The 19,473-nt window shown below is 42.9% G+C and overlaps 1 protein-coding gene across 2 annotated transcripts; it reads right to left on the bottom strand.

Annotated features, from left to right (window-relative positions):
• Positions 1 to 1,528: 1,528 nt before the first annotated feature.
• Positions 1,529 to 18,659, bottom strand: UNK (unk zinc finger). 2 transcript variants are annotated; one of them, XM_072111900.1, is made up of 18 exons: positions 18,412 to 18,659; positions 11,324 to 11,533; positions 10,825 to 11,001; positions 10,584 to 10,714; positions 8,823 to 8,958; positions 7,749 to 7,866; positions 7,587 to 7,671; positions 7,321 to 7,463; positions 7,149 to 7,196; positions 6,318 to 6,503; positions 6,103 to 6,168; positions 4,204 to 4,378; positions 3,657 to 3,758; positions 3,383 to 3,571; positions 2,574 to 2,755; positions 2,179 to 2,436; positions 2,008 to 2,073; positions 1,711 to 1,846 (listed from the first exon to the last, which is right to left on the bottom strand). In XM_072111900.1, the coding sequence occupies exons 1-17, from the start codon at positions 18,603 to 18,605 to the stop codon at positions 2,068 to 2,070; spliced, it is 2,406 nt and encodes an 801-aa protein (XP_071968001.1). In that variant the 5' UTR covers positions 18,606 to 18,659; the 3' UTR covers positions 1,711 to 1,846; positions 2,008 to 2,067. The 2 variants fall into 2 exon arrangements, with proteins under 2 accessions (XP_071968000.1, XP_071968001.1); XM_072111899.1 differs by lacking the exon at positions 2,008 to 2,073 and having other exon boundaries at positions 1,529 to 1,846; positions 18,412 to 18,658.
• Between the last annotated feature and the right edge of the window lie 814 nt (positions 18,660 to 19,473).

The following is a 19,473-nucleotide window of genomic DNA, read 5'->3' as shown; positions in this document are numbered from 1 at the left end:
AGTAATTAATCACATGCAGACTACTACTCCATTTATAACAAGTGGTCTGCAATTCCCATTCCTTGGATCTTCCTTTGATAGAGGATAAAAGAAAACCCATTTAAAAGGGAAGTTATCTTGACCAGTCTTTTAAAACCCTTTAAGTGTATTGTGACTACATAAAGCGTTCCTCAGTCTGGAGAACCCATCACATCGATGTTATAAACAGACAGTCCATTGTGTTCGTTTAGAACAGTGTAATACTTCTTTTCACCAGTGGTGGTGCTGTAAGAAAACTAAACATTTAGGCGCCCATTTACTAATAGTGCATGTAGTGTAGTTTGCCTTACTACTAGTAAATGTGGGACTAATTTCTGAACTGTCACAAAGACCGGCTCTCAGACTTCATGAATGTGTGCGCCCGATGTGCAGGAACTGTGTGCATCAGATTTTTTTTTGCACTCAGTTTAAGGGGCATGCTCCACTTTTCTGTTGGACTTGCCAACATAAATGTGACAGCCGAGGGCAAGTACGCACTGGAAGGTCCCTTTCTGTGCACGGATTGTATCACAATACTAGCTCAGACACTTCATAAATTATGTATTTATGTGCAGTCTACAGCAGATTTCTATGTAAATGTGTCCCCAAGTGTCAGATTCCTCATGTATTGAGGAGCTGATCACTAGGATTCCCAGCTGCAGGACTCTGCTGCTCAGCTTGCATGCAGATACCGCTTTATATTTAGCTGGATATCCTTTATCATACAAGATTTATTAAAGGTTTAGAGGGAGATTTTCAGCTTCTGCATGGGATAGGTCATCAATATCTGACCGTCTGATGTAGGCTACAACTAATCTGGTGGTATTGAATCACATATTATTTACTAATCCAATTGATTGTAAAAATTAAAGACCCTTTTTTAAATGGGGATGTCTTGTGGTTAAAAAAAAAAAACCATGGCTGCTTTCTTCCAAAAACATCGCCACACCTGACTATGGTATGTGCCAGTATTGAAGCCCAGATGTACAAAGATGAATAGAGCTTAGTTGCAATACCACGCACTACAATGATCAGGTGTAGAGTTGTTTTTAGAAGAACCTCTGGACAAACCCTTTAAGCTTCAAGGATTAGAAATTTTTCCTTGGGACACACAATACTGAAATAAATAGTAATGCAGATAAGGATCTGCTTAATTTCATAGAATATCTGGGAAAAAGTGACACTGACCATAAACCCAACACTTCTAATTGCCTCTACTCCTATACAATACTAGTAAGGGAGATGCAAAAGCAGAAATTCCTGCAAGACGTCATGACCCATCGTGCCACAGGGAAGCTCTTGTCTGTCCTCTTCTGAAGTTCTGTGTTCCCATCTGGTCGACCAGCATGGGTTCTTGAGCGCTCCTTAATATGTGGATTGTAGGTGGGAAAAATATTGGTCCCGTTGATAGAGATCATTACTTACAATAAGCCAATATATGCCAGTACAAGTCACCCCCAACATGGAGGATTCTGAAAGAGTTCAATGCGAAGGAGAAAAACTCAGAGGCTTTGTGGCAAATTCCAAAAGGAATGAAAAACTTTTTTTGTTTAAAAGTGCTCAGCTTCTAGATTCCATTGTATGAATATATTTATATAGATTTATAGAAGTATATTAAAAAAAAAACAACAGGTGAGTTCTGAGTAGCCTGGGTCCAGGCCTGCAAGGGTCATGGCTGCAGAAGCGGCTGTATAGTAAGCTGACAGCTAGGGCACTCGCCTTCTTCAGCTGCACACACTTCGCATAGCACGCTATGTTGGCACTGTAACATTGCTCTGTTCTGGTCCTGACACTTGCAACATTTCATAGACTGGAGCTGGAAAACTACCTAAAATAAAAATAAATGTTATTATAAAAAAAAATAAAAAATAAGCACAATACATAGTACATGACCCTGAGCAAATGTCTCTTTACAGGCTCAGCAGCAATGACGCATCGCTCTGCCGCTGCAGCCAATCACTGGCCTCAACAGTCAGGGGCTGTACTTACCAGCATTATCGTTACAAAACCGCTGAGGCCAGTGATCGGGTGCAGGAGACGCATGGCATGTCATTGCTGGAAGACAAGGAACAAAGACTGGCAGGTAACTACTGAAACATTCAATTAGAGGAGTACAGAATTAAAGGGATCATTTCCTTTAATGAATCCTCTCAGACTTACCTTATCAACCCTTTCAAGGCTGGCATGTAGCTGCTTCTGTATACTAAAGAGGGTGGAGAGAGGGAGCCCCTCCAGTTCATTCATGGAGCTGTGAAGCTTAGAATCCGACACCCCTGGAATTCTCTCCAGCTCTTCCTGCAGTTTCTTCAGTTGTTGTTCCAGAGCATCTCTCTGCTCCCGGGCTAATTCACATTCCATGCTGGCCGCACTGGCTCGTTCATTGGCCTCCTCTGCTTCTTTTTTCCAGGCATCGCAGGCCTATGAGAGAATGCAGATGTGAACGTTTTTTCTTCATTGTCTTTGGTCCCAACCCAATGGAGTAGAACTTGCATCTGAGGACTATGTTACCAGCTTACATGAAAGTGGTATATAGGGGACATATAACAGTAATGTACCTGTTTAGCTTGCTTCCACGAGTCCTCCCATTGCTTGATGGTACTACTAGCCTCCTCTAATTCCTGTCGGAGCCGGGCCAATTCAGCACCTCCTGGACCAGATGGAAACGCTGGGGATGTTCCAGGGGAGTAGCTGCCGGATACAAAGTGTTCCCATATGCTATTATTCATCCCATTCAGACCTGTGTACAAAAGGAAGAACACAAGACAATGTGATTAACCAATAGCTAAATATCTTCATTCTGACATGATAAAATTATCCAGAAAATTCTCTATTACACACTATTTACATGGTGGTGTGAACAGCAAATTGTAAGTTCACTTATACTTTAATACTTGTAGTAATTTAGAAACATTACACAAAGTTAACAATATAACTCTCAAAGGAGTTGTCCAAGTTATTAGAAGGTTTGGTGGATTATCTGCCCAGTTTTTAATTGTACAGGCCTTTTATGTTTCAGTCTGTTCCATCATCACAAAGAAATATTTTTATCTATAAATTTTCAAAAAAAACCTTTGTTTTTACATTTCCAGACTTAGGAAGTGATGTCCACTGGGTGCCTCCTCTCTACAATATTGGCATTAAAGGAAGAGATCAGTCAATCATAATGCCAATGGGCTGGGAGAACCTGGAGTGGAAGCACCCATGGGACACTTCTCCGTATCTTTACAACCATGTTTTATACATAAAAATTGCAAAGTTTAAGAGCTTTCGGACCACAATTATCTGTCCATGTGCATCGTCTGAGTTCCTTTGATAAATATATTATATAGGATTATATAATATATATAGTATTCTAGACACTCACCCAATGAACTATGGGTAGCTGACGTACTAAGAAAGGTATTCTCTGACTGGCTGTGAGGCCCGGTTGTTTGATGAAGGAAATGTGAAGAGATGCTGACGGGGGGCGATGGGGATGTGGAGTGAAAGGATGCCGAGCTACCCAAGGAACCAGGGATATTTACAGGAGCCGAGCTCTGCATAAGACTCCCACCTGTATAAATATAAAGAGGAGAATTCAATCCTTGATACAATGCTTAACACAATAGAAGAACCTAAATGACCAATGGAAACAATACCTATCATGATGCCTCCAGGAGATGTAACTGTGCTGTTATCAAATGATTTTTCTAAAGCCGCAACCCCAAAGTCATTCAGATCCAGATCATCGAGAGCAGATTCTGAGAATCAAAGCATTACACAAAATACTGTAACAACTAGCAAAAGGGCAAAAGTGTCTAAGACTTTACAATTCTCCTGGCTATCCTGACTACCCTTAGTAAAGTCTACTAATTTCCCTCTGCCCACTGCTTTCTCATACACAACGGTACTGTAAGGCCCGTTCCGCACTTGCGAGTGCGATGCGATGCGATAAACTCACATCACACTCGCAACGCATGCTGCCGGGAACGCACGGCCCGAACGCTGCACACCGGACAATGCTGAGTTCACTCCCGCGGTGCAATAGTTACCCTCCATGCCTACAGCATAGCTGGGTGCAGCGGTGTGATACGTTTCCCCCTACAGAGGTTATTTTTCAGAATGGCTTACAGCTTGTGCGGTTAACAAATTTATAGCAATTTATCAAATAAAACACTGTTTTGCAAATATGAAAAGAAATCTCACCTATGACTGACTCTACAGTGTCACTGGTTGGGTAGAAAGGAAGAGCATTGGCATTCATACCAGGGGTACCACTTATAGCTGCCGGGCTGGGTGGTGTAGCAGCCAGGCTTGATGTAATGCTAGAGGAAATGCTTGAGGTTAATGGACTTCCCATGGGCAGGATTCCTAGTGCATCCTAGAGTAAGAACAGCAAGATATGTAAATAGTTAGATGAGCACATGGAATACAATAGTGGATAAGTGTCTCTTTGCCAAGCTCAGCCGTGAACTGTTTAGTCCATGAATGGTTCCATACACATGAAATACACAAGTCTGACCATTGCTTAATTCACTCCTATTAAAATTTGGGGGCCTCCCCATAGAAGTTAATGATGAAGATAGGGGTTGAGTGTCAAGAAAATCCCTTACAGAATCTTACTCATTTCATCTGATTTTCTTGCATCAGTTATGATGCCTTGAAAAGATAAGATGCATGTGTTGTACCACTCCTGCAAAAAACTTGTCACATCAAATGTGTATGTCCTCCCATAGGACATAGGGCACAGGCAAACCGATGAATCTGTACCCAAAAGTTAGTGCAAGGAATAGGTTTCTTACTGAATGTTGCGTTATAAAATAATGAAGACTAGGCTATTAAATATTTCAAAACCGCACACAAAACACAAGGAATGGCAACATATGCCAATAGGATGGATCTCACCAGAACATTCCAGAAAGAGAATTGTGCCTTTAAAAGGATAGAGTGGGAACTTTTTTATCGTACACAAATAGACCTTCCTCTTTTGTGCTGCTAAGGACTCAGGAGCATGTGTGGCAATTGTCACTAGTAATCCTTCAGCCATCGCTTGTAGTAAGCAGTAGGAAAGCAAAGAACAAGTAAGCGGTAAGGAATTTGAGGACATGACTACAGGCAGTCCCCGGGATACATACAAGATAGGTTCTGTCGGTTTGTTCTTAAGTTGAATTTGTATGTAAGTCGGAACTCTATATTTTATCATTGTAATCCCAGCCAGAACTTTTTTGGTCTCTGTGACTATTGGATTTTAAAAATCTTGGATTGTCATAAGAATCAGGATTAACACTAAAGCTTCATTACAGACACCTGTGATAACTGTTATAGCTGTTTATTGAAGCCTAGGACTAAAGTACAATAAATTACCAATATCCAGAGGTCCGTTTTTAACTAGGGGTCGTATGTAAGTCGAGTGTCCTTCGCCTGTATTTGAAAAGATCTCTTTTTACACCATTAAAGGCACATGTTGGTCTTACAATAATCAATTTTTAATTTTCCTGGAGTGGCTTAGCAATGTATAGGCACATGACTTCTGCAGCTGTCATGTGCAGTACGTTGCACTACTGCTCCTAGAAAACAAACTAAAAGCACTACGAACAGCTTGGCAGGGGATTAACCAGGTGATTATTGCTTGATTTCATAGAATATCTTACTACAATTTCTTCAAGTTTATCAACCCATAGAATATGGGAATAGAGATATAAAGAGACTACTCCTGTAAGAGGGACCTGAACCTAAGGGCTGTAGAGATTACCCTCTATAGCAGTGATGGCAAACCTTTTGAGAGACAGAGTGCCCAAACTACATCCAAAACCCACCTATAAGAGCTGACATGCCAATTTAAGCAATTATTTATTGATTCCTGCTGTATCACAGGTTTCAATTGTATTGGCATCCTGAGGACACCAATACAATAGAAAGAAGATGTCTGGCAAATGCTATGCTGGGGTGAAGGCCTGGGTGCCCACAGAAAAGGCTCTGAGTGCCACCTTCGTCACCAGTGCCATAGGATCGCCACCACTGCTCTTTAGTGATGACAATATATCAATAATAAAGTACATATAACATTAAAGAAATCCATTATTAGGTTATCAGTTTCATCCTCACCTGTTTTGACTGTAAAAGAGGTTGTTCTTGGCTTCTGTGCTCCATTGAGTGCGCTTTTAACTTGGCCTTAATGAAATGGAGAGAAAGAGACAGTGTAAGCTCTAGAGCTGCTGATCCAAACAATTCTGGAAACAGCCGGTTACATGAAGCATCACTGTGCTCAGGCTCTGCACACAAAAGGACATGCTAGAATGAAACAACAACAAAACACTGACCTGGCTTTTATAGTTTTTAAGATAATCCGTTCCTACAGAGTCTTCTCTCTCGCATCCGGGAGCCCTTTTATAGCTGCCTGGCAGGTCACTATGAAAGCCGAGGTTATCTAAACTGAGAGGTTTTCCTAGAGATCCCGGAGGAGACCCACATGGGTTTGTTGGACTTCCTAAACTGGCACATAGCATCTAAAAGGCAAAATGTAAAAAAAATAAATACCGTATATACTCGAGTATAAGCCGACCCGAGTATAAGCCGAGACCCCTAATTTCAACACAAAAAACTGGGAAAACCTATTGACTCGAGTATAAGCCGAGGGTGGGAAATGCATTGGTTACAGCCTCCCAGTATAAAGTCCGCCAGCCCCTGTAGCATAGAGCCTACCCAGCCCCTGTAGAAGAAAAAAAAATAACACTGTACTCATCTTTCCGACGTCCCCCATAGGTCCTCTTCTGTCTCAGACAGAAGAGGACCTATGGGTGACGTCAGAAAGGTGAGTTTTGTCTTTATGTTTTTAGTTGACTCGAGTATAAGCCGAGTTAGGGTTTTTGAGCACAAATTTTGTGCTGAAAAACTAGGCTTATACTCGAGTATATAAGGTAAGTGCATAAGCTTGCGTGGTCTGATCCTGTAGTTATACACACACACACACACACACATTACTGCAAAATTACAGGTCATGAACATTGCAGAAATTGATATTGTTGCAAATTATGCACAGTGCAGTAACATGCAAATATTTTGTCATTTATAAATATATGGTCCTACTGTGAAAAGGGCACTTGCATTTAAGAAAATAATGGACCCAGTATAATAATAAACCTATAACTTACAGATGCTGACGTTGGACTAGTGGGAAGGTGGGTCATCTTGCCCCATACCTATAAAAAACAAACAAACAAACAGAAAGGACTCAGTCTGTAATTAATATGCCCGTATACATATGTACACACACATGTACAAAGTGTATATTACACGCAAGTGTACAAAGTGAACAATACTTACACTGCTGAAGTCTGGTGCATGTGGACTTGAGGGGCTCACAGGGACAGAGTCTCCTGCTGCAGATGGCATATACATAATAGGTCCCGTCTGAGTAGGACTTGACACAGAAGAAGCAGACTGAAGATCATCACAAAGAAGGGATTCTGCAACAAAATTAGCACATTATTAGATGACAGAAACAAAGTTAGGAGACTACAGGTGATAAAATGATCACATTCTTTCTATAGGTTTCACCCAGGATTCCCGCGACAATTAGAACAACTTACGTTCTACATGTGCAAAGGCACAGAAGGGCCCGCGTGGGCAGCTTCCAGACTGCTGCATGTCGTTGCATTTTGTGGACTTGTAGATCTATAGAGAATGGCAGGAGATTACTATATGCACAATCTAGAATCAGGCCAACAATATAACACCGGAGAGTCCATTACCTCTGGGTGAAACTGCTGCTCTGTTCTTGTGTGGCAATATTGACAGGAGTCCCCACTTTCGCACTTACTAGGGTCTCCCCATTCATCTCCGTGTTTCACACTTGGACAAGGAGAAGACCTATAACACATCAATGAATGGTCACTCACTGTCTTTTTCAAGTATGGTAACCAATGAAAGTTGGAAAATTACTTTCATCAAAATTATGTTTTCTGCTTGAAAAATTGTTCCAAAGTGCTCATCACTGTGTGTCTGGTTCCCTTCTAATTCCCTATCTACTGACTGATTGGCTGCCTAGGAGTGTTGCTATGTACTATATACAGGCAGTACCCTACTTAAGGACGCCAGACTTACAGGCGACCTCTACTTACAGACGGACCCTTCTGTCCACTGTGACCTCTGGTGAAGCTCTCTGGATGCTTTACTTTAATCCCAGGCTGCAATGATCAGCTAGAAGGTGTCTGTAATGAAGCTTTATTGATTATCCTTGGTCTCCTTACAGCAAAATTTTTTTAAAATTTAATGGTCATTAGGACAATTTTTTTTTTTTTGTCTGGAACTACAATCATAAAATTTACAGTTCAGACTTACATATAAATTCAACTTAAGTACAAACCCAAGGAACCCATCTTGTATGTAACCTGGGGAGTGCCTGTACAGCACATTTATCCGATGCTTTTCTTTAGCCCTTGCTTGTCCACAGTCCTGCTGACAAGCAATTTTATTCCTAGTATGATTTTCAACAACAAGGTTTTCGCCAAGTTTCTTTAGAGCGGTCAACTACTTGCCAGCTATTACATGGAGGTTAGAGTACCAAATACTCATTATTTCCATATATATATATATGGTTGCACCACGTTTACCTTGAATGTTTTTTTTGCAAAATTACTAAATGTTTTGTGTACATTGCAGATCAGCTCACAACCAACCGGATTGGGAAGAAACTGCATTTACTTTGCCATTGTACAGAGCGGTCTGCTTGATGTTAAATTCTCTGTGTATTTACCCAGACATCAGGTTTCTGCTGACCAAATATATGATATTAAAGAGCTATGCTAATAATACATATCACATACCTGTATTTATTTTGGCGTGGACTCCTTCTACGGTCCTTACTATTGTGGTAATAGGGACATGCATATCCTTGACGGCAGAGACGGGGAGGCTTTTTACATTGTTCAGTCTTATAGTGCCCGAGAACATAGGTGGTGTCTGCAAACAAATGAACATACTACTCAGCATGAGGAACGCTTCACTATCTGTAATGTGTCAGTTACAAGGTAGCCAGGCACTAGCCAGGATTCTCTCATTTTGCATGTTACATGCAAGACCCTAATCACCAAACATTACAAAATTAGGAAAAGGAAATAAAAAAAAAAAAAAATTCAGATCTCTCATTGACGTTATAACAAAACGTCTGCAGTGGATTCGGGTCCGGCCGGTATTCATTAAGGCAGTTCCTCCGACGTCCACCAGGTGGCGATGTTGCGCTGAAGTTCCCCGAAATGCACTCAAGTTCACTGGCCTATTCCTAATGAAGGTAAGCGCAAGCTCCGCGACACTTTTTGTTTTTTAAATGCTGCGGTTTTTCCGAATCCGTCGGGTTTTCGTTCGTCCACGCCCCCCGATTGCGTGCATGCCAGCGCAGATGCGCCACAATCCGATAGCGTGCGCCAAAATCCCGGGGCAATACAGGGAAAAATCGACGCAAATCGGGAAACCGCAAATCGGGCCCTTAGTAAATGACCCCCATTGGCTCACATGTGCAGTTTGCCTGTGTAGTGTGCAGGGAGGGACAGATTCACAAAATGTGGCGCACGTACTTTATGAATCTGGAGCCCCCTGCACAGCTTCAACAGAGTGCACCAACTTTTTTATGGATCACTGTTAACATAGGCTGTACGACACTTCTGTCGAGTCGCAGTAATAAATGTGGCACACGGTTCGACTGTGCATCGGAACTCCTCTTTATGTGCAGAAATTTATGTTGGGCAAAGTAGAGCCGTGATACAAATGTGTAACACTTAAACAGGACTTGTCACCCATAACAAACGCACAAGGAGCTCCTAGCGCCATCTCCAATGCAGCAGTGTTACCCTGCGAACCCTCCGATAATGCTATCAAACACTGCTGTGAAGTACAATAGAAGCGGTGGACCACGTTCAAAGCATATTCATGAGGGGGCGGTCCGAGGCTGCCTCTTCCCCTGACTGCCCCGTTCACTCCATAGGCCAGGCCGCTTTGAGCACGGTGCGGCATTTCAATTGTACTTCGCAGCAGTGTTTGCTAGCAGGGTAACACTGCTGCATCGGAGATAGCGCTAGGAGCTGGTTACTTTAGTAAGCAGCTTCTAGTGCTTTTGTTATGGGTGACAGGTCCTCTTTAAATACATGTGCAAGCAGTTTGCACATTCTAATGCAAAGTCAGACTGAAAACTGGCGCAAACACTTTAATAAATGTGGGGCAGGGTGGCAAAATGGGTGACATTAGTCTAGTGTGTATTGCCAGCTTAAAAGGCAAAACTTATTACTAGCCAAAATATTATTGGCTTACTTGTAGGATAGGTCATTTATGGAAGATCAATAAGGGTTCAACACATGGGACCCCTGGTGATCACTGTGTAACAGCACTGCCATGAGCCAAACAGTGGTGTCCCAAATATTGCATGTCTAGCAATCTCATATTAGTGAAAAATGTTATAGATTTTGACTGAAAAACCCCCATTGAATTTCTTAGTTGTCTTAGAATAGAAAAGTCAGACATGTGTCCTTTAAATTTATAACATAGTGGTTTGCAATTCTGAAATTCTCAAAAGGGTATAGTGCCCTGCCGCTCACCCTGCCAGCGTGGTTCCTCTCCCAGAATCTTCTCTATCATGGCATGACTTGCTGCTACTGCAGTTTGTCCTTCCAGGCTTCCATCCAGGGTTGGCTGTCCATTCTGTAGGGCCTCCATAGCCTGTAGTTCTCTACAGAAGAGAAGAAAATATTCTGTCATTTTCATTTCATAAACCATAGAAAATAAGAGACTTATAGAATTTATTAAACATGTTAATTAACAAAAGGCAGAAACTGCTACCTTATGTCATATACTGGTGAGCGGAGATCATGGGGACCGTGAGCAAAAGCACAGTGCTGACCATTCTTTGTGCAATGACCTTTGGAGTCTGTCTCATGGATGCAGATGCCAGTCTTGTAGTATCGAAGGTGATATCTTCTTTCTGTGTCCCCGGTTGTTCTATGTAGAAAGGGGCAACTGGACAGATGCAAGGGATGAAATAAAAAGGATTACAGATCTTATTATTAAGAGGACATAAAGGACTGGGCTGTGCCCTGTCCCTGCCAATTGAATCACAGCCCCACCTGATCCCAGCTTCAGATCCCACCCTTCATGCCATCTGCATTACTATCCCCAATATTGACACATGTTCCACTCCATGAGGATTTGCCCATTCACCCAAACTAATACCAAAGCACTTGCCAAACACTAGCAGTTGAGTGCATGCACGCTACATCACAGTCGCAATATCACTGGGTTCAAGTTGGCCCAAAGCTCTACTGATATGTAGAAAACTTACTCATCCCCATCGGGGCACAGGCCTGACGTTTCATCGTATTTTGTGCAGTAAATATCTGGGCTGTAGTTGAACGTCCCATCTCTGCGTCTCACAGATCTCCGTCTTCGCTGGTTAACAAAATGCCAATGGAAACAGGTATAGGGTCGATGCTGGGTGCACTTGTGTTGCACAAAGAGTGGGCACTGTTCAGTCCGGAACTCTTTCAAATACCTGAGGAGACAAGAAAGTTTAATAGGCAAGTTACGGTTCCTATTCAATTTTATGGCATTTCCACCCTCTAGTCTAAATTCTTTTTCCAATGCTGTGGCAAACTCCTCCGTCTTCCTCTGGGTTAGTCACGATTGTTAGAAGTTTATGAACATGTCACAGTTGTTCCTTGCTGGGGTAAATGTTACACTTCTAAATATACCTCCTTAAGCTTGACATTGTGTTCTCTAATATGTGGAGCGCTGATTATATTTAGTATACTTGTTTTTTTTTTGGGAACCACCTTCCTCTTCTTTAACCATTTCTTTGTCATTCACACAAATGAATGAAAGTTCAGCAAGCCAACTAAAGACACATAAAAAAGTAAAAATGCGAAAGTATAAAAAACACACACTCTTGTCGAAATATATCTTTCTTGGTTGGCTTCATTTTTAGATAAGGAGTTGAAAACAAATGTGAAGAAGTCAGCTATTTCTCAGGTTTTCAACAAAGTGCAAAAAAAAAAAAATATATATATAATAATAATAATAATAATTTTACAAGAAACATTTTAATCCATCTACCATATATACCCGAGTATAAGCCGACCCGAGGATAAGCCAATGCACCAATTTTTACCACTAAAAACTGGGAAAACCTATTGACTTGAGTATAAGATTAGGGTGGGAAAGGCATTGGTCACAGCCTCCCCAGTACATAGCTAGCCAGCACATGCCCCCCAGTATATAGCCAGCCCGCCCCCTGGAGAATATAGACAGCCATTGTAGTATATAGCCTGCCAGCCCTAAGTATGCCTAGCACATAAAACAAAAAAAAAAAACAACAAAAAAAAAAAAAGTACTCACCATGTACTTCATGTGCACCAGCTCCAGGTCAGCGACAGGTCTGTGCGCACGGCCCAGACAGCCAACAAACTACTGCTTCAAGCTCCTTCATTTTTGCCATCCAAAATATAATGGACGACTGTCTAACAGATGACAAAAATTTACATTGATTTCAAGGGGGATTTATAATAGATCCATTCAACTTCAGTTTTTTACTTTTTCAAGCGGAAGGTAGAAACGGAAAAGCTAGTGGGAACTTAGCCATTTTGGTAATACTAAAGGATTTATTTTTCGATCACTTTTAATTTTATATAAATCCAAGTTGAAAGGGAATGCAGTCCCTCAGCCATCTCAATGTCACTTCTGCAGTCATAGCTCAGTATAGCTTGACTTCCCTCCTGCGCTGTATGCACAGTCTCTACAGGGAGTCCAGTAGTCGCTCTTCCCTCCTGCACTGTATGCACAGTCTCTACAGGGAGTCCAGTAGTCGCTCTTCCCTCCTGCACTGTATACACAGTCTCTACAGGGAGTCCAGTAGTCGCTCTTCCCTCCTGCACTGTATGTACAGTCTCTACAGGGAGTCCAGTAGTCGCTCTTCCCTCCTGCACTGTATGCACAGACGCTACAGGGAGTCCAGTAGTCGCTCTTCCCTCCTGCACTGTATACACAGTCTCTACAGGGAGTCCAGTAGTCACTCTTCCCTCCTGCACTGCATACACAGTCTCTACAGGGAGTCCAGTAGTCGCTCTTCCCTCCTGCACTGCATACACAGTCTCTACAGGGAGTCCAGTAGTCGCTCTTCCCTCCTGCGCTGTATACACAGTCTCTGCAGGGAGTCCAGTAGTCGCTCTTCCCTCCTGCGCTGTATGCACAGTCTCTACAGGGAGTCCAGTAGTCGCTCTTCCCTCCTGCACTGTATGCACAGACGCTACAGGGAGTCCAGTAGTCGCTCTTCCCTCCTGCACTGTATACACAGTCTCTACAGGGAGTCCAGTAGTCGCTCTTCCCTCCTGCACTGTATGTACAGTCTCTACAGGGAGTCCAGTAGTCGCTCTTCCCTCCTGCACTGTATGCACAGACGCTACAGGGAGTCCAGTAGTCGCTCTTCCCTCCTGCACTGTATACACAGTCTCTACAGGGAGTCCAGTAGTCGCTCTTCCCTCCTGCGCTGTATACACAGTCTCTACAGGGAGTCCAGTAGTCACTCTTCCCTCCTGCACTGCATACACAGTCTCTACAGGGAGTCCAGTAGTCGCTCTTCCCTCCTGCACTGCATACACAGTCTCTACAGGGAGTCCAGTAGTCGCTCTTCCCTCCTGCACTGCATACACAGTCTCTACAGGGAGTCTATGGAGAGGGGATGTTGCTGGATGTAGAGGATGAGCTGGATGAACAGTAATATGATAAAATTCTTTCTAGAAGTTGCAACCGGGATTATTTATCATCTGCCACCCACAGTATCCTCCCTTGAAGTGCACTACAAGACAGGTCATTAAGTAAGACACAGCAGCCTTGCACAATACACATTATTGTCAAGAGACACTGATGCTGCAGGGAATTTCCAGTCTTGGGCAAATAACATCTTTACATTGTGTCTTTCAGTTCCTTTACAGATCTCCGCTTGTAATGAATAGAACTATTTATCATTGACTTAAAGGGCAGGACCTGTTTTCAAGTAGAAGACTCTCATAGACAACTGAAATTAGGAACTAAGCAAAAAATCTAAGCCTTAGGCTCCCTACACATGAACATGTGCCTTCACAGGATGCAAACAACAGACCCGTAGTCTATGGTCCATGCATCGTTGGTGAAGAAAGTCGAGGAGACTGCCCGACCCACAAACACAGGCAGGATTAGGATCTACTCCAAACTTTGCAGGCCTCCTGCTCATACATGGAGTAGTAGAAACCACAGCTGTGTCCCTTGCACATGAATATATATATTTTTAGCTTGCACAGGACATCGTTGACTTTAATGGACAATCAGAAAATATGAATGGTCCCATTCTCCACCGCACCAGATACAGCGATACATAGGGATGTGTGCATGCCATTGAAACAATGCATAGCACATGGCCTAAATGCACATTCGTATGCAAGAGGTCCAAGTGCCAGAATGGGGAGAGAAATTGGCCAAAATTAAGCCAAAATATCCACTTTGTCCGAAACACTTACACGGGTTTGTACAGAGATTAACTAAAAGAACCCTCCTCTCCCCTTAGCCGATACACGGATAGGGAGGAATAACAGAGGTACAATGGCGCCACCATGTCATGTCGGCGCCCGGGTACCTCGTTTCTAAAGGGGTCCTCCAGTAGCACAGGAAACAAAAACTGGTGAGTGATGAGGAGGGGCTATATTTAACCCCTTAAGGACGGAGGGTTTTCCGGCTCATTTCTCGCTCTCCAACTTCAAAAATCCATAACTTTTTCATTTTTACGTGTACAGAGCTGTGTGAGGGCTTATTTTGTGCGTAACAAATTTTACTTTCCCGTAATGTTATTTATTTTAACATGCCGTGTACTGCGAAGCTGAAAAAAAATTCCAAATGTGGAAAAATTGAAAAAAAACCGCACGTGCGTCACGTTCTTGTGGGCTCAGTTTTTACGACTTTCACTCTTCGCTCCAAATAACCCGCCTACTTTATTCTTTGGTTCGGTGCGATCGCGGTGATACCAAATTTATATAGGTTTTATTGTGTTTTAATACATTTTCAAAAATTAAACAAATGTGTACAAAAAAGAAAAAAAATTTTTTGCCATCTTCTGACGCTAATAACTTTTTCATACTTTGGCGCACGGAAATGTGTGAGGGGTCATTTTTTGCGAAATGAGGCGACGTTTTCATTGCTACCATTTTGAGGTCTGTGCGACATTTTGATCATTTTTTATTTCATTTTTTATGTTATGTAAAAAGGTGTAAAAGTCGCATTTCGGACATTTGGGCGCCATTTCCCGCCTCGGAGGTCACCGCCGGCCGTAACCGTTTTTATATTTTGATAGATCGGGCATTTTGGGACGCGGCGATACCTAATATGTCTGTGATTTTTACTGTTTGTTATGTTTTATATCCGTTCTAGGGAAAGGGGGGTGATTTGAACTTTTAATATTTTATTAATTTTTTTTATTTTTTAAACTTTTTTTTTTCTTTTTTTTTTCACTATTTTTTAGACCATCTAGGGTACAATAACCCTAGATGATCAGATCGCTCCTACCATATACTGCAATACTACTGTATTGCAATATATGGCGTTTTTGCAGGTCTTACATTACAATGAGCCACTGGCTCATTGTAACGAACCTGCATAAACCATGTAGCCTCGTGTCAAGAGAAGACCCGAGGCTACCATGGTAACCGATCGCCGCCCCCCGATGACGTTCGGGGGCGTGGCGATCGAAAAAAAGATGGCGGCGCCCGCGCGCCGCCGTCTTTTAAACGCCGCCCGCGACTTTGCGGGCGGCGTTTAGAGGGTTAATAGCCGCGATCGGTGCAAGCACCGACCGTGGTTATTAGCGGTGGTGGTTTTGTGCAAAATGCAAAAACCCCCACCTCTGTATGAAGAGGACTCAGCCCGTGAGCCCTCTTCATACATCCCTTATACCTCTGCGCCGTAGAGCTACGGCGCAGAGCGTTAAGGGGTTAAAGGGTTCCATTCCTTTTGTTTCCTGTCCCTGGGGGTAATCCGCCCTTGGTGCCTCTGTGGAGGGGTAGGGGAAACATGGCTGCTGCTAATGGCGTCACAGGGTTATATAAGTGAACAACTTCAAACACCTATATCTACAGAACCCTGGTACCTAGAAGCACAATTCTGGAGTCTCCCTTTTAAAGGGATACAAGGATATTATATGAATGCTTCACAGAACCAGAGATATCCCTAATTTTTCACTAAAGACAGGTTGCAGGAGCCCTTTACAGCTACAGTGAAAATATGGCACCAGCTTCTCGCATTTGCATTACAATATAATTGTGTTTTATAAGTTATCTTGCACCCGGACATAACCCTCTGTGTAATCACAGGGGTTGGGCTTTAGTTTGGATGCATTTGAAATAAAAATCATGTGACTGCAGACTCTTCAGCTCTCAGCCCCCACCTTTGTGCTCCTATACAGCTCCTCCCTACTGCTCCGTCACAGAGGTCACAGCCTGGTGAGCTGACAGTGGGGGTGGGAGGAGCTGTACAAGAGCGCAAAGGTGGGGGCTGAGAGCTGAGGAGTCTACTAGGAGGTTTCTTAGTCCATGGCATGAGATATTAAACACCACCACTAGGATAAGTGTTATACAAAGAAGGGGAAAAAAACCCCAAAACAAACAAACAAACAAGTCATAATACAAAAAAAAAAATGGAAACGCAAAAATGAAAAAGGGTATCGGTGGGAAGGGGTTAAACTACTAGCCCCATTAGGTAGGGTACAAAATGTCCCTCTTTTATGCAAAATATCCTCCACAGCCATATGAAAATGAGCCGAGAAGAATATATATATATATTTTTTTTTTTTTACATGAGATAAGTCAAGTTTAGAGGCTGCAGAAGAAGTTTTACTTCAGAGATTTCATACCCTACCTTGGCTAATGTCATAAAATTTTATATATTCTCAAAAAGTAGAGATAAAAATTTGCTGGAAAGCAGCCCCAAAAAACAAACTCTATGAGGATTGAGGAAGTTTTACATTTTTGGATCAAGGACATGCATATTTTTTTTAGGTGTTAAGGTGTTAGGTGGCTCAGGGAGCGCAGGAGATATGATGTGCACCCACAGGTGGAAGGTGACTTTAGTTATGACTGGAGGGTTTCAAGTTGAAAACACGATCCATGAGGCAAAATAAAGCCATGGTCACACGTTCCACTAGGGGTCCGTTCATAACGCGACGCTATCGCACAGGGAGCGGTCCTTGGCCCGAACGTGTGACCGCGGCCTAAATGAAAATGCGTAATGGTGGCACCATCCGTTTTTTTGACCGTTTTCAAATGATCTAAATTAAGAGAATTGGGAAAAATGGAAGCATTTTTTAACGGACTGCTTAAAAACATGCCGTTTGAGGTGCGTTTTCATAGAGCTTTTCAAAGCGGTTGCGTTAGTAGTTGTTCTCCCTGCTGTTTGTGCACGTAAATCGCATGCGTTTTCAAAACCACAATCACTTTGAAAAGCGTAATGAAAACAAAGCTTAAAGACGCAAACGGAAAAAAAAAAACCTGCAAAGTTAGGACCTTTTATATAAAACCCCATTTAAAAAGCCAATATGCAAAACTAATGAGTTTAACAAAGATGCAAAAAACATAATAAAAAAACAAAACTAAGAACGCCACGCGTTTCACGCCATGTGGCGTTTTGAACGCGTTTTTGGCCTGTTTTTAAGCAATCCATCAAAAACCGTGTTTTGAAAACGCATGCATTTTTGACCAGTTTGAAGATAATTGGTCAAACGTGTCAAAAACGGATGCGTTTTCAAAAGCGTGCATTTTTTGACAGACTGCTTAAAAACGGGGCAAAAACGCGTTCAAACAAATAACGCCCCATTGTTAAAAATTTTACCAGTATATCTGTAGTCTGTCACCATGGGAACACATCGTTCGTTACAGAAACTGAATTTAAAAAAATAGATTTTAAAAGTAGAATTTAATAGTAGATTTTATAGTCCAATCAATTCATAAAAAAAAAGTCTTTATTTTTTAGTCACGACCAACACCACCACAACTCATCAAACACGCACTCTGAGGGAAGCTACTATGTGGACAATAGAGCAGCCATTACATGTGGCTGCAATGGGGCGGTTCAACCAGCCATAATGATTGAAGAAGCTGCCATGTGTGTGTGTGTATGTAATACATAAGTATTGAGGAGAATGAAGTATAACACCAGTGTGAACAGTGCCCTCACAGCGGCTGCACAGACTGGACAGTTGGCGGGAAACTACAGGCATCGCCCCAGCGGCCCCCTGGCCCCGCCCCCTTCGTTCTATCCAGCTTTAACCGGTTCCCGCCGGCCTGGGCGCGGGGCACTCACGCCTCCCGCTGACGTCAGTCGTCCTGAGCCGTTTTTTTTTCTCTCTCTCTTACGTACGTGTAGTGCTGAGGCTTCTCGGGCTGCGCCTGCAGAGCCCCGCCTGCCGCTGCAGCCGGGGAACTGGACGAGGCGGACGGGGAACTTGGGACAGGGCCCTTAGACATCGTGTAGCCTCCCTCCTCCGGTCCTTTTATCGCTGGCTCTACGCGGAACGCCGCGGTGCAGGCCGAATGCGCCTGCGCGGACGCCATGAAAGGAAATGAGAAGTGCTTCCGAGGCACCGGGGCGATGCAGTGCAGTGCGGCTGAGCGGGTGCTAGGGGGCGCCGAGCGCTGAGAGAAAGGAAAAAAAAACATAACAAAAACAAACGGGCGCGAAGGAGGCGGGCGCCGTGCTGCATCATGGGAGTTGTAGTTTCGGGGGACGTGTGGGTTGTCGGATAGTTGTTGCCTGTGTATCTTGTACATATACAGCCTTGTTATCTGTGAAATTTGTATATAATTATAAAGATTGTTTAAGCGAGGAAGTTTTTTTTTCTCTCTCTCAAAATCTCATTCTGGGAGTTATGCCCCAGAAATCCATGTAATAGGGTAGTAAAGGTCAGTTTCTATGGTCATGGGGATCATCTGTGTGTTATCTGAACCTAAGCTATATATCTACTAAAATGGTCTGCTAATAATTCTTTATATAGCGCACACAGATTATGCAGCACTGCACAGAGTTTGCCAAATCGGTCCCTGTCCCCAATGGGCTCACAATCCAATCAACCTATATAAATGTTTTGCAGTGTGGGAGTAAACCAGAGGAAACCCATACAAACTCTTTACAGATGTTGAACCCAGGACTCCAGCGCTGAAAGGCTGTAGTGCTCCCCACTGAGCCACCGTGCTGCAAAAAAAATACTGACAAAGAATCTTTAGCTTCTCCCAAGTAGCCACATAATTCATAAATATGGACAACATTCGAGACATCTTATTTACGTCTATGGAAAGGCTGGAGCTCTGAGGATCTTCTCTGAGTTTTCTAAAGACTACAAGGAGAAACATGTACATGGGTCCATTTGGCATGCTCACCCATTGATTGGTTCACACAGCTGTTTTCCACAAATATGCAGACAGT

The sequence above is a fragment of the Engystomops pustulosus genome, chromosome 6 (genome assembly GCF_040894005.1).
Source record: "Engystomops pustulosus chromosome 6, aEngPut4.maternal, whole genome shotgun sequence".
NCBI lineage: Eukaryota > Metazoa > Chordata > Amphibia > Anura > Leptodactylidae > Engystomops > Engystomops pustulosus.
Note: the sequence above shows the minus strand (reverse complement) of the source record. Positions and strands in the feature narration are given on the sequence as shown.